The sequence below is a fragment of the Schistocerca piceifrons genome, chromosome 3, assembly GCF_021461385.2.
Source record: "Schistocerca piceifrons isolate TAMUIC-IGC-003096 chromosome 3, iqSchPice1.1, whole genome shotgun sequence".
NCBI lineage: Eukaryota > Metazoa > Arthropoda > Insecta > Orthoptera > Acrididae > Schistocerca > Schistocerca piceifrons.
In genome coordinates, this window is record NC_060140.1 from 124,250,821 (window position 1) to 124,268,717 (window position 17,897).

General features: G+C 36.8%; 1 protein-coding gene across 1 annotated transcript in view; it reads right to left on the minus strand.

Moving 5' to 3' along the window:
• LOC124788455 (sodium-dependent neutral amino acid transporter B(0)AT3) overlaps positions 1 to 17,897 on the minus strand; it is a 157,040-nt gene that overhangs the window by 70,583 nt on the left and 68,560 nt on the right. Inside the window, exons 8-10 of the mRNA XM_047255726.1 lie at positions 17,520 to 17,680; positions 17,062 to 17,263; positions 1,398 to 1,557 (exon numbers count right to left, since the gene is read on the minus strand). Coding sequence (XP_047111682.1) covers positions 1,398 to 1,557; positions 17,062 to 17,263; positions 17,520 to 17,680 — 523 coding nt within the window. The remainder of the gene's footprint in view (positions 1 to 1,397; positions 1,558 to 17,061; positions 17,264 to 17,519; positions 17,681 to 17,897) is intronic.

A 17,897-nucleotide genomic window follows, 5' to 3' on the forward strand; every position in this document is an offset into this window, starting at 1 on the left:
ACCATAAACAGCATCATCATTGATTGTGAGACTGTAGAATTTGTTCATGCTTCTGATAGCTGTTGATCTTATGGTGGGGCAGGTTTATCTGTACTGTAGGCTCACATTCTATGTAAGCCTGAACATTCATGAAAGGCAGTTACTGGTTTCTCTGATTTCCACTTAAATATGGGGGGGTCGTAGACAGTGTGCTTTTTATCCTTAAGGCTCTCAGTGCCTCATTTGTATTCTAGTCAGGTGATCTTGTTGGTAGATAGTACTACTTGACTTTAATAATGTGCAGTATCAACATGAACTCTGTTGAACCTCTATTAAGCGCAAACAGAAAAGAAATTTACTGAGAAAAATCATCCGCAAAGAAAGTAGGGCCTCCCAGACAAGATCCGCTGTCTGAGAAAGTAACGAAATCAAATGAGCATGACTACAAGCAAACATTTAACAAAGAAGTGTATAACAAGTTGAAGTTGATGTGTGGATATAACATAAGAATGTTTGATTTTCAGCATGGAAGTTACCAGTAATTCATTAACTAATACATGAATTAGGGATCCTGTACATTTGGCCAAAAAATAAAAAAAACATGAAAAGTCCCACTTACATAAAAATGCAAAATGGAAAGTAGCAAAAGCTCAAATATTATTTCATTCTTGCCATAAACTGTACTTAAATATGTGCAAAACAACAAAATTCCACAAAAACAATTCTTCCTCTTTTCAGACAAGTTTTGCATATTATTATTATTATTATTATTATTATTATTATTATTATTATCATTGAAAGCAGCTTAAGTTGTATAAATATGTTGATAATCATAACTGTTATACAGCAGATGCTATTAATTTTGCATCCTGATATTTAACTGTATTTAAAACTTTGTAAACACCCAGAATGTATACCTATGAACTGGCACTGCAGCAGAGTCTGTTAGAAGGCTGTCAGTTTATATTTGGGGAACTTATGACTGTATTATGAGTGTGTCAGATGAATTAACCATGAAATAAACTTTCACAATAATCTATGAAGTGTGATTTTTGTTTTATTAAAACCTGTGGATCACCATTAATCAGAATTCGTTTTATTTTTTATTATTTTAATTAAGATGGTGAAGAATGTGTGCTTGTATCACTGCTACCATTGTATCACTGCAATGTATATCTACTAGTACCTGTGTGGTGCAAGTAATACATCATAAGCATAGTGATTAAAATACACCTGGCAGAACAGTTTTAGGATGGCTGTTTTGAACAGTGAAGTGCTACAGTGGATATAGGAGTGTTACATTATACAATACACTATTAAATGCTCTTTTCTTAATAGTTTTCATGTATATCTCAATACTGTAAATAACTGCAATTGCTTTAGTTACCTTAGTTCTTACTTGAAGATAGTACTCTTACCTTTTTAGTCCATATACATAAGAAACACCCACACATTCAAAGAAGGCAATAATGAGCAATGGAAAGTTTCCACTGAAGTTATCAAACAAGATGAATACATAACTGCCAGCACCATGGGCAAAAGCCATAGATATGCCACAACATATAAGACACAGGCCCCCTGAAAAATAAAACAGATTTTGTTAACACAGATGTTGTTGACACAATTTTTATGTCATGCTAACTACAAATTACTACAAACAACATATTATGTACCATAACAACTAGACTTGCATGTGAGACCCTGTGAAATCTGTCTTTGAACAAAAGAAAGAGTTATGTGTGATTTCAGTCTTTGGACAGCTCAGGAACTTTATGTAAAGTATTCCTCTTACTGAACAGCAAACTAATGTACAATCACCTTTTCTTCAGAAACAAACACACAGTTCTTAAAATATGAATTCAAAATCAAAAGTCATAATTGACAACTGCTTATTGCCTTATACATTTACTGGCCTCTGACTTGCAAGATATTATGATACTTTGTACTCAACAATCAATGATAATGCTGTTTTTCTGTTAAGATGTAGAAAAAAAGGACATACAATACGTCCTATTTTCAGATATTTATTAAACAAATGCACACAGCCAATAGAAAAATAAAATTAATTTAAATCAATTCATTTGAGCTTTTAACAATGGGAAGTCTAGGATGGAATAACAACAATATTGTAAGGATAGTTTTCTACTTGTGCCACAGAGGAGATTCTGATTGACAGATGGGCACAATAAGAAAGAATGCTAAAAACATTCAGTTTTGACTACATTCTTCAACAATAGTAGTGTCTGAGATGAACAGCAGTCTAGCTGAGTAGACAGTGCAAGTATGGAACAGGCACAGGAAGGTGACGGAGAGATGGAGGGATTCAGGGTACTCTTGAGGGAAGGTGTAAGTGCTGCTTTGTGGAGTGTGCATTAAAGTGGTGAGTACAGCATAGGGCTGCTGGGTACAGCAGAGGGATGCTGTACAGTGGTGATGGGCAGGGGGGGGGGGGCATTGGGGGGAGGGGGGGAGGGAGGGGGACAGAAGTAGAAAAAGAGAAAGGAGTGTATAGGTGCATTTATGGGGTAGAAGACATTTGCTCCCACCTCAGTACTACACATGCCTTGTATCTCATTACTACCAGTCCAGGGCTACACATGTCCTCCATCCCATCAATATACATACATAGTTCCTTCCCCTTCTTTGCATCTCCCCCCCCCCCCCCCCCCCCCTCCAACAGCACACCGTCCACTCGATGTCCCTGCATGCTCCCACAGGCAGCACTAGCAACTTTCCCCAACCCTACCCTCCTTCTCCCTTCCCCACACCTCTTCCAGACCCACACTGCCTACTCCAGCTAGACTGTCACACACCTCAGACACAGCTGAAGTTGGGACTTACTGCTGTGAAATAATAGGGGACATCTGTGTGAGAGATGTACTTGTACAGATGTGTGTGTTTTCTACTTCTGAAGAATGTTGTAGCCCAAAAGCTGAGTAATTCTAGCATTCTTTTTCATTGTGCCTGTCTGCAACTCAATACCTCCTCTTTGTAGTGAGTAGTAATCTATCCTTTCTATACTGTTGTTCTATTTTTAGGAATATTTTGTGCTTACATTATAGTTTTCTTTTGTTTTATTTGTGGGCCACGATAACTAAATATAAAACATGTTTAACAACAAGTAGTAATGGTGATTACAAGATATGTTTGACAATTCACAATGGTGAATATACTGTGCTCATTTCTTACAAATGTTACCATCACTGATTAATGATGAATTGGTGGAAAAATGTAAAACTTGAATACAGCAAACTTCTTAAATACCGGTAGTGAAGAAACATTGACATTTCATTTTATTAATAACAAACGCTGGCTATGTAGCATCAGTTTCCATTGTCTGTTTGATTTATCTGGTATAACATGTACTTACTGATCTATTAACCACAAAAATAGAGAATATTAACAAAAAAATTTACACATCAATTAATTGAGATAAAACACACACAGTCTCCATTAACGACCATTAACAATATCAAAACTCCTACCATGCAATTCCAGATGAGTAATGATGATTTAGAAATACCATAAATGAACACTATGTGGTGAAGATACCTGACACTTAAAAGTTTTATATTTTCTCAGCACTGACATGCATATGAAACATTTCCTGCACTTTGCATATTCAGGTTATTTGCAGTGGTGAGGTGTGGTTTTGTGGATAAAGTCTGTTAAGTTAAATAAAGTAATTAGCACAAATAATACTGTGCAAGTGTTTTCACAGTCAGCAGTATTTTTTTTTAGTGTGTAAGAATTTTGTAATGTAATGTCACTAAACATAAAACTTTCTATACAACATATGTGCAAATTTGTGCAATTCATAACACTACACTTGAGTGGATGGTGACTTTTTAAAAGCTGCAGTGCATTGTTAATTAAATACATATAACAATGAGTTTAGTCCTTTCTCTAAAAGCAGACTGTAGTGCTGTAACTTGATATGGAAATCTAAAAGATGCTAACAGATTTGTTCAGAAAAAAGAATTAACTAAACACCTATCTATTTATTGCACACACATATATTAAACAGTCAGAAATTATCAGTAAATGCTTCTCTATGTTCTTGACCTGCCACACTTGGTTTGTGCCCTAATGAGTCTCTCCCAACCTAATGCCTACCTCACTTTCTTGTGATGAAGCCTTTTTTCATGGTTGAGGCTCTCGTGATCAAGTGACTCTCTGGATAAGGAGTACCCCACTACTTGCCAATGGCCTGTTGACAAGAGGGCAGAGGAGTGAGAAGAAATAAAGAGTGCTATCTTTTTTATTGGTTGGAAAGCAGCCCATAGAACCAAACAAATTGATTACCTGTAGCTGGGTGGTCATGTGGAAAAAGCAAATTCCAGCATCACATTTCCAAAGGATAAATGTAGCATATGCCACTTACTTTCACGATTGTCCTTTATCAAAAATTCAAGAGATAGGTTAATCCCATATTTCCATTTACTAAGCTAATAAAATAAAGAAAAAAAATGTTGGCGGACAATACACAGATGTACTTGAACATTAGAATAAAAATGTTTAAGCTGTTGTGAGATAAGGCTTTGGATCACACACCACAAACTTTGATCATTTATAATTTAACTGTGAATGAAAATACACATCTGTTATTCTTTGAATGAAATTAAAAGAATGTTAGTGGACAAACATGAGTAATTACATAATAAAGCAGCTTGTACAAACAACAATTTTAGGAATGTGTTAAGAGATACCTTTTGTATCACATCTTCCCTTAAATCTGGAATAAAGGGATAATTAGAAAAGAAAATTAAAGATATTTAGAAGTGAAGGAAGATGTTATTGAGGGCCAATAATAATTGAAAGTGTCTATAGAGCTAAGACAACATATGCAGGCCTGCACACTATTGCAGTTTAAACTGTTAGAAAAGTAGCCATGAGTAAATACAGACCATCATTCCAGGCTGTGAGAAAAAATGCAGAAAGCTGAAAACTAACTGAGAGGACAAATTTTATTTGAGTTAACTTGTATAAATAGCTGTCCACCATGGTTAAATATAAAACATAAGAGACAGTACTACTGCAGTTCCCTGTGGCAGATTACAAATCAATTTTGGACTGAGAATACAACTGGAGCCCCTAGCATCATCTAATTTTGGTTGCATAGGAAAAAATGGACTCAAATTCAGGAGGAGACGCATGATAACATTGGTCCAGGAATCCTGGCAGACATATCCTGTGATTTCCATAAACCACATCAGGAAACTCTATGTTTTTCTCAAAGAGAATTTAGAAATGCGTCATGACTTGTTCCATACGAGGATATCTAAATGAGCAACAAAAGAAGTGAGAAAAATAGACACTAGAAACTGTACTCATCATGACCTTGTTAAAGAATACATCCTGGCACTTATTCAGAATTATTTAAGAAAAACATAGCATTCTCAAATATGAGTTGTTTACCCAAATTTTTATGAAGCATTTGATTAAGGCAATGGTACTGTACACTGATAGACTGATTATATTTCTATTTTAGAGCTAACAAGTTAAGATAAATAACATTGACCTTATTGAGACATAAGCACAGTGTGCAAGAGAGAGAGGAAAAAAGAGAGAGAAAGAGAGAGAGAGAGAGAGAGAGAGAGAGAGAGAGAGAGAGAAGGGGGGGAGGGGGGAGTATATAAGGATTTCAAAAGAAAGAGTTTGTCAAGAACAATTTTAAATTTGAACACAATATTAGAATATTAGAACATAAAAGGTATGTGATGATCATGTTCAATTCCATGGGAATGGCTGTGCCACATGACCGTGATGTAATCCAGGACAGAAAGAAGGGCAGCATCAGTTATAATATCATATGTCTTTTTTGTTGCATTGAAGATCTAGGTTTCAGCTGACACTGCAGCTATCATCTGTGCAATAATGACAAACAATACAAGAATCAGACATAGAAACAGAACACTGATCAACTGCCATGCCACACCTGTACACAGTTACAGTTCCACTGTTACATAACATTGTCAGCAGTCATGAAGACTGAACATCTGTTGCTAGAATTATGTTCAGTCTACATGGCTACTTATAATGGTCTGTAATTATAAAATTGTAATTGTGTGCAACTGTGATAAGGCATTTGGTCAATGTGTTATTTCTGTCTGATTTTTGTATTGTTTCTATTTATAACACTGATGATAGATGGAATGTCAGTTGAAATCTAGATCTGAAATGCAATAAAAAAGTTAAGATTGCAATTTTAATGATTCTCTGTGTGACCTGTGTTAAGTGCTGTACCATCAAAAGGTAAACAGGCATTTTTGTTCGGTTGTTCTGTTACGCCTTTCAGTTTAATAAAAACCATCTAGTAGTTTTTAACTTTACGTGTCTTATGTTATTGTAAGAAACTAAATTACATCAGGTTAAAGGCCAAGATTTGTTTTAAATAAATCGAATCTGTGATAAATACCTGGCCTCAAGTGTACTCTCATGTAAAGTTAAGCCGAGATGGCAACTGAAGTGGAAAAATATTGTATTCCTTTATTTGAGGGAACAAATTTCAACAACTGGAAATTCATGTTGTAAATTCTCCTTGAGGAACTGGAACTATTACCATTTGTGCAAGCAAATTATCTCACAAAGTTGGAATTTGTTGATGGAGAGGAGAACACACTGCGTGCCACAAAGGAAACACGATTGGCTGAAACGGCTAAACAAGATCGTAAATGTAAGTCTCATCTTGTTCAACGCATTGCTGACAGTCACTTGGAACACACAAAAGATAAAGTAACTTCTTTTGCTTTATGGACCTCTCTGTGTAATACATTTGAGAGAAAAGGAATTGCTGGTCAACTTCTGTTGAGAAAACTGTTGTTAACTATGAAATCTAAAGCAACAAATGATTTGCTAGTTAACCACTTAGATAAACTGATTTGTGATTTACATTCAACTGGAGCTACTATTGAAGAAACGGACATAGTGTGCCATTTGCTTTTAACGATGCCTGCGGAATACAACGTAGTGGTCACTGCGATCAAAACATTCTCAATGAAAGACTTGATGCTGAGCTTTGTGAAAAATAGGCTACTGGATGCAGAATCGAAGTGGAAGGGAGTCATTGGGAAAAACAAAAATGATGAAACACCATTTCCTACAGTTTTTCAGACTCAACAGTATCTAATAAAGGGTTCATCAGACACCAGTAAAACAAGAAGTCAACAAGGAACTTCTTTCAACTTTACTTGTCACCAATGCGGGAAGCCTGGACACAAGAACTCAGGAATCAGCAACTCTGTGATTGTATCTAATGTAAAAGAGGAAGATGGGTTTAGTTTTGCAGCATCAAATGAAGATCAGTGAACGAACAACATAATTTGGTTCTTGCGCTCTAACACAGTGGAACATCTGATTAACAGTAAGATACCTCTCACTAATTTAAGGAAACTGGAACAGCCAATTAAAGTCAGAGTAGCTAAGTCAGGCATTTCTCTTGAGGTTAAAGTAAAAGGAGAAATTAAAGTCACTAGTGTGGTAAAAGGAAAGGAAATTCAGATAACGATTAAAGATGTTTTATCTATGCCTGATCTTAATTATAATTCGCTGCCAGTTAGAAAACTGGAAATGAATGGTTTTAGTATCACGTTTGAAATGGTTCAAGGTTTAATTAAAAAGGAAAAGAAACTGTTGACATTGCAAATAGGAACGAATCTCAGTTATATGTTCTACATTTTTTGCAACAAAAAGCCTTATCAGCTGCTTCAACTGCAACTAATGTGAAACTGTGGCACAGCAGATTAGGCCATTTGAGGTATGATAACATTAAACACCTCCAGTCACAAGTTGATGGTATGAAACTGGGCAGTTCAACAATCTCCACAGAACAATGTTTAAATTGTGTCAAAGGAAAACAATCACAGCTGCCATACAATCACAATAGGAAACATACCACCAGACCTCTTCAGTTGATTCACAGTGATCTGTGTGGGCCAATTGCACCAGAATCATTCGATGGAAAGAAGTATGTGCTCACGTTTGTCAATGACTTTACACATTTCACAGTGGCCTGTGCACTGGAATCGAAATCAGAGGTAACTCACTATCTGAAGATGTTGCACCCTATGGCTACAGCTCACTTCAACTTGAAGATTAGCAGACTGTGCTGTGACAGTGACCATGAATACATGTCAAATGAATTGAAACAGTTTTTTGAAGAACAAGATACAATCAGATATACTCCTCAGCAAAATGGTGTTTCAGAGTGAATGAACAGAACTATTACTGAAAAAGCTCATTGTATGGTACTTCACTGTAAAAGAGATAAAATGTTCTGGTCAGAAGCAGTTTGTGCTGCCGTGTACCTGATTAACAGAAGTCCTACTGCGGCTTTGGAAGGAAAAGTGCCTGCAGCTTCATGGTATAACGAGAAGCCTAATTTGAGTAAGCTGAGAGTGTTTGGATGTATTGCTTATCTACTGGTACCAAAGGAATTGAGAACAGGGAAATCTGAAGGCAAGTCCTTAAACTGCTATTTCACTGGTTACTGTCCTAATGGCTACAGGCTTTGGTGTCCATAGGAAGGAAAAATAGTCAAAGGAAGGAACATTGTTTTCTATGAAGGAAGATTTGACTTTGAAAGTAAACCAGCTGTGGACTGGATCCCAGAATCTGTACAGGAATCATCTGAAAAGGATGATAATGAAGAAGACATCATTGAAGAAGATGCCAAACCAAGTGATGGGGGTAATGAAAGAATCCCCATACCAGAACTGACCAGTGACAAAGAGGAAGCTGAAAATTTATCAGAAAAGAAAACTGTTTGATGTTCTACCAGGAAGAGGAACCCTCCTAAATATCTGAAAGACTATGCTGTTCTTGCACTCAATGCTGATTCATTTGTGCATGATGTACTGAAAAGTTATAAGGAAATTGCAAATTGTGAAGATAAGGAATGCTGGTATGTACAGGATGAAACTGACTCTATAAAGGAAAAGAAGACTTGGATCTTTGTTAAATTACCACCTGGAAGGGAGATTATTGGCAGAAAGTGGGTGTTCAAATTAAAAAAGAACAAGGATGGAAATATCATAAGACACAAGGCTAGACTTGTGGCAAAAGGATTTTCACAGAAAAGTGGATATGACTACAATGAAACATATGCACCAGTGGCTTGACTTGCAACTGCTAAAATAATGCTAGTTATTGCAATCAACTAGGACTGGTTCTGGAACAATTTGATGTCACCAATGCTTTTCTTCATGGATTACTCAAGGAGGAAATATACGAGGGGGGGACCCAAAAGTAACCGGAATCATAATGCTGCACATCATATACTTGTAGTAGCAGGTTGTGCCGCCATAGGGTTTTAGTAGGAGCTCTGCTGAGTCATTCTGCCATGCAGCGTCACCCAACAGTGAGAAGTGTGGTTTCTTTGGCAGTTCTTTGAGTGTACATACAGTGCAGACGTGACATGAGGAAATGGCTAGTTCTTACGAACAACGTGCAGCAGTGAAGTTTTGTTTCTTGCTCGGCAAGAACGCAGCAGAAACTGTTGCGACAATTCAGACAGCCTACAAAGACCATGCTCTTAGTAAAACACAAGTGTACGAACGGTTTTCTTGGTTTAAAAAGGGAGAAATGGTGGTTGAAGATCAGCTCCCTTCCAGTCAACCTTCAACTGCTCGAAGCAAAGACAACATTGACAAAATCCATGATCTCATCAGTGAAGATTGATGCAGAACAATCAACCAACTTGAGAACTTGTCTGGGTTGTCATGGAGCTCAATTCAGCACATTTTGACCATCGATTTGAGGATGCAAAGAGTGGCAGCAAAATTCGTGCCGAAGCTTCTTGCCGGAGATTGAAGGGATTGTCGCGTTCAAGCCTGTCTCGAAATGAAGGATGCATTCAAAGATGATCCACATTTTTTCAACAAAATCATTACAGGTGATGAGTCATGGTGCTATGGGTATGATCCAGAAAGTAAACAACAGTCATCACAATGGAAGTCACCTGGTTCACCTCGACCAAAAAAAGCTCGACAAGTGAAATCAAATGTGAAAACGATGTTGACCTTTTTTTTTTTTTTGACATCAAAGGGATCACACACTCAGAATTTTTCCCTGAAAACCAGACAGTAAACTGACAATTCTATTTGGATGTTATGAAATGGCTTCGCAGAAGTTTGTCACGAAAACGTACGGCTTTGAGGGATTCTGGCATGTGGTTCCTGCATCACGACAATGCTCCCACGCACACAGCTCTCAGTGTTCACCAGTTTTTGGCCTCAACAAAGATGACTACCGTGACCCACATGCTCTATTCACCAGATTTAACACCCTCGGACTTCTTCCTATTCCCAAGGATGGAAAGAGACTTGAGAGGGAAGCGTTTTGCGGATGTGGAAGACGTAAAACGCAGTGTCATGAAAGTGCTAGCAGGTATCAAAGAGGACGAATTTAAAAGGTGCTTTGAACACTGGAATGAATGTTTGGACAAGTGTATTAATGCTAATGGAGAGTACTTCAAATGATATTAAGGTTGTTTTTGAAAACAATAAAGTATATGCTTTCTAGAAAGAAATTCCAGTTATTTTCGGGTCCCCCCTTGTACATGACTATTCCTGAAGGAGTGAGTATTCTAGAAGAACTGAAAGACACAACTGGTTTGGTTTGCAGGTTACATAAATCCTTATATGGCATAAAGGAAGCAATACTAGCATGGAATCACTCCATTCATACCTTTCTTATGTCTATACAATTCACTCAGTCAGAAGAAGATAAATATCTTTATTATATGATTTTAAAGGAAGTTGTCATTTATATTATGCTCTGTGTTGATGACATTTTGATGGCAGGAAATAATAGAGAGGAAATGGACAGAGTGAAATTTAAGTTAAAGCAGAAGTTCAAAGTGAAGGAACTGGGAGAACCACAATCATACTTGGGAATTGAGATTTCTATGAACAACAGTGAAATGTATCTGAGCCAAACATCATACTTGAAGAATTTGCTACAACGATTCAACATGCAAGATTGTAATCCGGTCAAGATGTCTATGGAAGTTAAACTGGAATTCAAGGAAGGAAAAATGATCAATAAGCCTTGCAGAGAGTTGATTGGATGTTTCATGTATGCAATGACAGCAACAAGACCTGATTTGTGTGCTGTGGTCAACTTCTTGAGCAGATACTAAAACAATCCATTGGAACAACTCTAGAAAAGCTTAAAAAGAGTTTTGAGATGTATCAAAGGGACCATCAACATGAGACTAAATTATCGAAAGGGGAGTCAAGAAGGTCTTCTGGCCTATGCTGATGCAAACTGGAATAGAAAAGAAGATGCAAGATCTACCTCTGGTTATCTATTAAAATGTTTTGGAAACACCATCTGTTGGGCAACATAGAAAAAGACTAGTGTTGCTTTGTCTTCTAGAGAGGCAGAATATGTAGTTCTGGCAACATGCACAGCTGAGTTACTCTGGGTGAAATATTTGCTGGATGATATTCAAATTCCACTCCAGCTACCAATTCGCATATTTGAGGATAATCAGTATGGTATACACTTACTGAAAACATGGGACCATTGACAGTTGAGACACATCAATGTTAAATATAATTTTGTGCATCAACTTCACCACTGCAGGATCATCACGGTTGAGCATGTACTATCAGAGGACCAGATTGAAGATATTTTTACCAAAGGCTTACCAGCTCCTATATTCATTGCTTTGAGGAGCTGGTTGGGTTTATTTTAATTTTTGTTGGTGTTAAATGTAAAATTATTAAATTGAGGAAGGGTGTTAAGATTGCAATTTTAATGATTCTCTGTGTGACTTGCGTTAAGTGCTGTATCGTCAAAGAGTAAAACAGGCATTTTTGTTCAGTTGTTCTGTTGTGCCTTTCAGTTCAATAAAAACCCTCTACTCGTTTTTAACTTTACGTGTGTTATTTTATTGTAAGAAACTAAATTACATCAAAAAAGATAGATGACGTTACAACTGATGACCTCCTTTATGTCCTGGCTATGTGGTAATATTCACAGATTTCAAATAAGCATACAACTAAACAGCCTTACACTGATGATCCAAACCATTATGACCATTGCACACCACAAGATTGAATGATTTTTTATTGCAAAAAAGCACCTGGGAGTGAGCATCTTGGTCATGAGAAAACTGGATACTGTTCATGTACGACTGTCATGTGGATCTATGGAAACTGATTGAATGGCAGTGAAACCAACAGTAGGCAACATGGTATTGGAAGTCCACACTTCATCACAGAATGTGGAAGTCAGAGGCTTGCCTCCTCAGTAAATGAGCATAGGCAGCAATCTGGCAAATACGGTGACAGAGTACAATGCTGGTTTTTCCTTCAATGTTGACTGAATATCCTCAGCTGAGGCCATCCTTTCAAGTGGAAGATGGCCCAAGGGCTATAATCCAGATAATGTTTTCATCATTTAACAAGCAGATAAGCATATGGTACAACCAGTCAAGAGACCAATACCAAAAATAAAGCATAATCTCAAAATGTGTGCAAACGTTGGGATTATCAGCCCAGAAGTAGTTATCTTTCAACAATGATTCAATCTTTAAAAAAAAGTATGCTAAGGAGGTTTCTCAAATGAACTGGACGATGAAGTTGGAAAACTTAAAGTGTCTCCAAATTAATAAGAGGATTTCATATCTATAGTAGAGAAAATCTCTGGGAAACACATACTTTGTGGATGCAGAAAGCAACACATGTCTGACCTCAACCAAAACTCAGTCAGCTTACTTCAGATCTGTCAAGATAAACACAAAAGAGACCAACTAGCTGAAGACACTATTCAAGCAGGTGAAAAGCTGATGAGATGTCTCACAGAAGGCAGAAGGAAAGAATGGTTACATCCTTTAGCTGATCTAGACATGGCTCAGAACATTACAAGAGGATGGAACTCAATTAAAAATCTAAGCAATTGTCCTAAAAAACCACCAGAGGAACTCACCTTAGTAACACCAAATGAAATAGCTCACCAACTACTTAATAACAGTAAATCACAAATTACAAATTAAGAAATTAACATGATACATTGAGGAAAATAACTTGTTCAGCTTGTTTTTTACAACAACAGAATTGGTAAGTGTCATAAAGCAAACAAATACTAATAGAGATGCCTATCCAGATGACATAAGAACAGAGCAGCTGCAGAATTTTGAACTAGACACTATTAAGTGGCTAATTAAATTAATGAATGAATGTGTTGAACTCACCCATATGCCTAAACTGTGGAGAAAATCACATATCATAGCAGTTCTCAAGCTGGGGAATGTACCTAAAGATCCAAAGAATTTTTTTCCTGATCTCATTTTTGTGTCACCCTTATAAAGTCTTTGAGTGAATGATGCTGACTAGGAGTTTACCAAGTGTGAACATAAAGTTCATTTCAGAGCAAGCAGGATTCATACAAAGGAAGTCATGTTCTAGTCATATCCTTAACCTTATCCAACAAACTGAAGACTTGTATGAGAAACTAGTCACTGATGGTTATTTTATTGCCCCCTTGCTGCTTATGAGGATCAAAAAACATTTATCCAAAAGCTATACGAGATAGAAAGAGATTTCAGGCTGACAAATGTAATCAGAGGTATGCTCCAGAGAGAGAAGATTCTGTGCAAAACTGCAAGGTAAGAAGGGCCACTAGGGAAACCAGAAGAACAGATTACCTGAAAGCAATGTGTTGTAACCAATTCTCTACAACATTTATACAAATGATGCCAAAATACCTGGGAATTACTCTAAATCACTCTGCGTGCATTTAAAAGGAAAAATATGCAGGGAAATAACATTGTGAGAAAGCTGACAAGTTCTTCATGGGAAGCAAACCCATATGTTTTCCAGTCTGCTATTCTGGGACTCTGTATCTCTGTGGGAGGGTAATCAGCATCTGTTGTGGAATATCGGTCCACACCAGGCATGTGGACATAGCCTTATATGAGTCAGTCTGGTTAGTTATGGGGTCCGATAGACAAACCTCGGTCCCAAAGATCTACCCCTCGATTGGCATTGCAGCCCCACACATTAGACACAGGGTGGTGGGAGGAACAGAAAAAAATGAAGCAAACTGTAAACCCATGACACTTGATGTACAATTATACACCTACAGCAAATCCAGGAAGAGATTTTCACAGTAAACTTTACCATTAGATGTCAGGCCAGAGGTTAGATGTGTTTACTTGTGGCACAGCTGCTCTTAAGCAAGATGATTTCATGCCAAGGAGAAAAGTTTAGCTGCAGTTACAATCTACCCTACACCCTTGTAGAACCCAAAACAGATTAAAAAGAGGAATCTCAAGGTGCAGAACAAATTTGGTCTCAAGGGGGTTACATGAAGCTGCAGAGCAGTCCAGACACCTGACCACCTACTAATTTTCCAAAACATGGATGAATCCTATACACCACAAAAGGGAAGAAGATTTATGGAGAAAATATGTGTGATGTCTTTCTCCTGAAACTGAACAGTAAGGACAGTGCTGGTACAGGCACAAATGTTTTAGCACACTGTTCAGTTTGCATAATTCAATATGGGTGCTGCAGCACATAACCCCTACAGGTTCCTACACTGATGCAACTTCATCATTTATGATTACAGTTGGCATAGAGTCACCTACATTGGACTGTAGATCAATGCAAATGTGCCATCTTGTCAGACAAATCATTTTTCTTGTTGCATCAGGTCAATGGCCATGTCCAGCTACGCGAAGCATACACTGTGTCATGGACACAGGCTGTTGGCAGCTGTATTGTTCTATGAAGGACACTCATCTTCACTTCTGTGGTACCTGGGTAGGAATCAAAGGCATGACAATCGTGGGCTGCATGAACATTATTGTAGACAACCTGCGTCCCTTCATGCTTGATGTTTTCCCAAAGGTGATAACATCTTCCAACAGGATAACTGTGACACACAGCTAGAATCATCCTACAGTGGTTTGAGGCACATGATAGTGTGCTTATGTTGATGTCTTGGCCACCAAATTCGCTGGTATGAACCCAACGGAATGTACCTAAGATGCTATATGTGTCAGCTCAAAGACCAAGAACCATCAACTCGTAGTTTATGGGAATTACATAACCTCTGTGGAGATATCTGAGACAAATACATCCTGAAGCCTATCATAGACTAGTCAAATCTATGTCTTGTAGAATCACTGCTGTATTGCATTCCAAACATGGACCAACATGCTACTAAGGTGATGGTGATAATGTTTTGGCTCATCCAAGGTGAGTTTGGAATGCATTCAAAGATAATTAATACAATTAATGAGTAGAGCTGCAGGTATGATACTGGGCGTGAATTCCAAGGGTGTCTAGGAGGGGCATAAAACATGGACAGAGAAAAGGATGAAAAATAAAGTAAAAGCATAAAAACAATGTTTAAAACAAAGTAAGTATCAAATATAGAACATATAAAGATGACTCAGTGGATTGATTTATGTGATTCTTTGATGGAAGAAACTTGAAAGATGAAGAGGAAGAAGAAGAACCAAAACAAGAAAACTCCTATACATTGATTAAAAAAAACATTTCCTTTTCTGGAGGAAGGTTTGGTAACATTTACGTTACATATTAAATTGCACTGGAGAATAATTCTGATCTTATGTGTTTGGATGCAATACAATGTGTCAGATGCAGACAGTGATAAAACTACAAAACACACTGAACACATCTGGAATTGTGGTCCTCATAAACAGTGATAAGACTGGAATGAATTAACAGCACATTAAGGAACAAATGGAAAACTGGCAACTCATCTTCACTGTTGGATGTACACACCTCAGATTATCTAACTAAAGCCACATGGCAAGTCAAAAATGTTCTCAGTGCCACAAGAAGTTTAATTATACAGTGAGTAGCAGCTTTCTTGTTGAATAAGATTTAAGACTTATCTTTAGCCTATAGGGATGTGGAAATATTAAAGGTATACATTAGCAAGGAGAATTAGTTGTCATAAAATACTTCCAGAAGGTATGTTAATGAATAAATGTCATTAATGATAATATCCTGTTCTACGTGCTAGATAACATATAACAAAAGTAGTGCTTGCCTGTTCTTGGAATAGAGTAGCTTATTATGAATGACAAACAAATTGTTGACTTTTTCAATGCACCACTATATGTTTTCATCAGTCACAAGTTCTTCAACAAGGTGCAATATTTTTGTAAAGTTTCATTTATTCCTTACGCTTCCCTTACAGTCTAAACTATTTGACATAATATTAGGTTGTAAATGGTCATATTTCACTATTGTTCATAATATCCATGGTAAGTTTTTACCACTGAATGATTCATTACAGTGTGTAACTTTAAGTTGGCTGATCAGCTCACTAGTTCCGAATTGGTAAAAGTCAGAAGGCTCTGGCTGGTAGTCATTGTTTTAAGCTGTAGCCAACATTACCTAGTCAACAGTACTATGTGAGCTAGTCATTATTGCCCACTGTGATACTTCATTCTGTTCCATATTATTTTCTTTCTTGGTGATAGATGCACTTAATTATTATAGTTATTATTTATATCTTTCACAGAAGGATGAACCACAGGTTAAAATGCCTACACTAGGAGAGGCAAGTAGGTCTAGTCCCCCCCACCTTTTCCCTCCACGCACACACACAAACACACAGACAGCTCTTTAGCCTGTGGCAGCCTATCTGGGGGCTGGGCTTAATTCCTCCATTCCCTGCATCCTCCCCTCTAGCATTGGCCAACTTACAGTTAAGACACTGTACTTTTTGGGTGAAGGGAAAACTGTTAAAGTGAGTACATTTTATTCTAGTACAACACTGGGTGTATGCGGAAGAAGTAAAATGTCGAACTGTGAAAAATCTTGCAAGATACAAAGAGAAATTTGAATGCTTGTTTAGTTTTATTTAAAAAAATTGTGCATGTTTTCATCATGCTTAATTTTTGTAAGAGGTATAAATTGTAACAGTGCTTAAGGAAGAAAAATCACTCAGTGTGTTTCTTACACATTGTTTCTGTGTTCAATGTACAGTGTTTAAAAAATGATATAGCCCTAATGAAGAACAAAACACAAAGGACACTTTATGAAGAACCACATCCAATCATGTTTAAACACAGGTCACTTTGGAACTCACCTGTTAGAATTTCCTTGCGGAGGTTAGGAAATAACTTCATGTCTACTATAGAAGTAACAACACCTTCTAGTGTACCAAACTGAGAGTCTATCCCAAGTGTAAAAAGCATCAGAAAGAAAAGCACAGACCAGAATTGTGCTCCAGGAAATTGGTTTATGGCTTCTGTAAATATGATGAATGCTAAACCAGTACCTGAAGCAGACTGTAACAAATTTATTCTTACAGTGTAATTTATACAAGCATATAACCAATACATCTGAGCAACTTGGAAAACAGAGTAAATTATTTCTTGTTCACTATTTAAACTTTATTTGTGAAATACTAATTTATCTATCCACTCATTTATTCCTTACAATCTATTACAGTGTAAAGTTTCTAAATTCACTTCTAAAAATTCAAAAAATTTCTGCACCTTAATTAAAAATTGTTTAATGTATTGATTAAATGCTAAATCTTACATTGTCTAATTCCTTTTCTAAATCACATTCTGGAAGAGGAGGAGAAATGCTGTGTGTCTCATTAGTGAAATTTGTAGAAGCAGTGCTGCTGCCATATATTGAAGCTAGTATGTTATTTCGTTCTTCTAAGCAACGTTCATGAATCATTGTTGCTTTAAAACCTGAAATATAATACATGTCTTTTTTAAGTGCTCTGTTTGTTGAATTTTCATTTCTCTACATGTTATTAAAGCACAATAATGATGGTAAATTTTGGCATTAGATAAATATGCAACTAAATTTTCAGTCACAGAATCAAATATGCTTCCAAACAATAATTTTTCTTCCAGAACACTGAAAACAAATATTAGAAGACACTAAATATGAAAATTTGGTAAA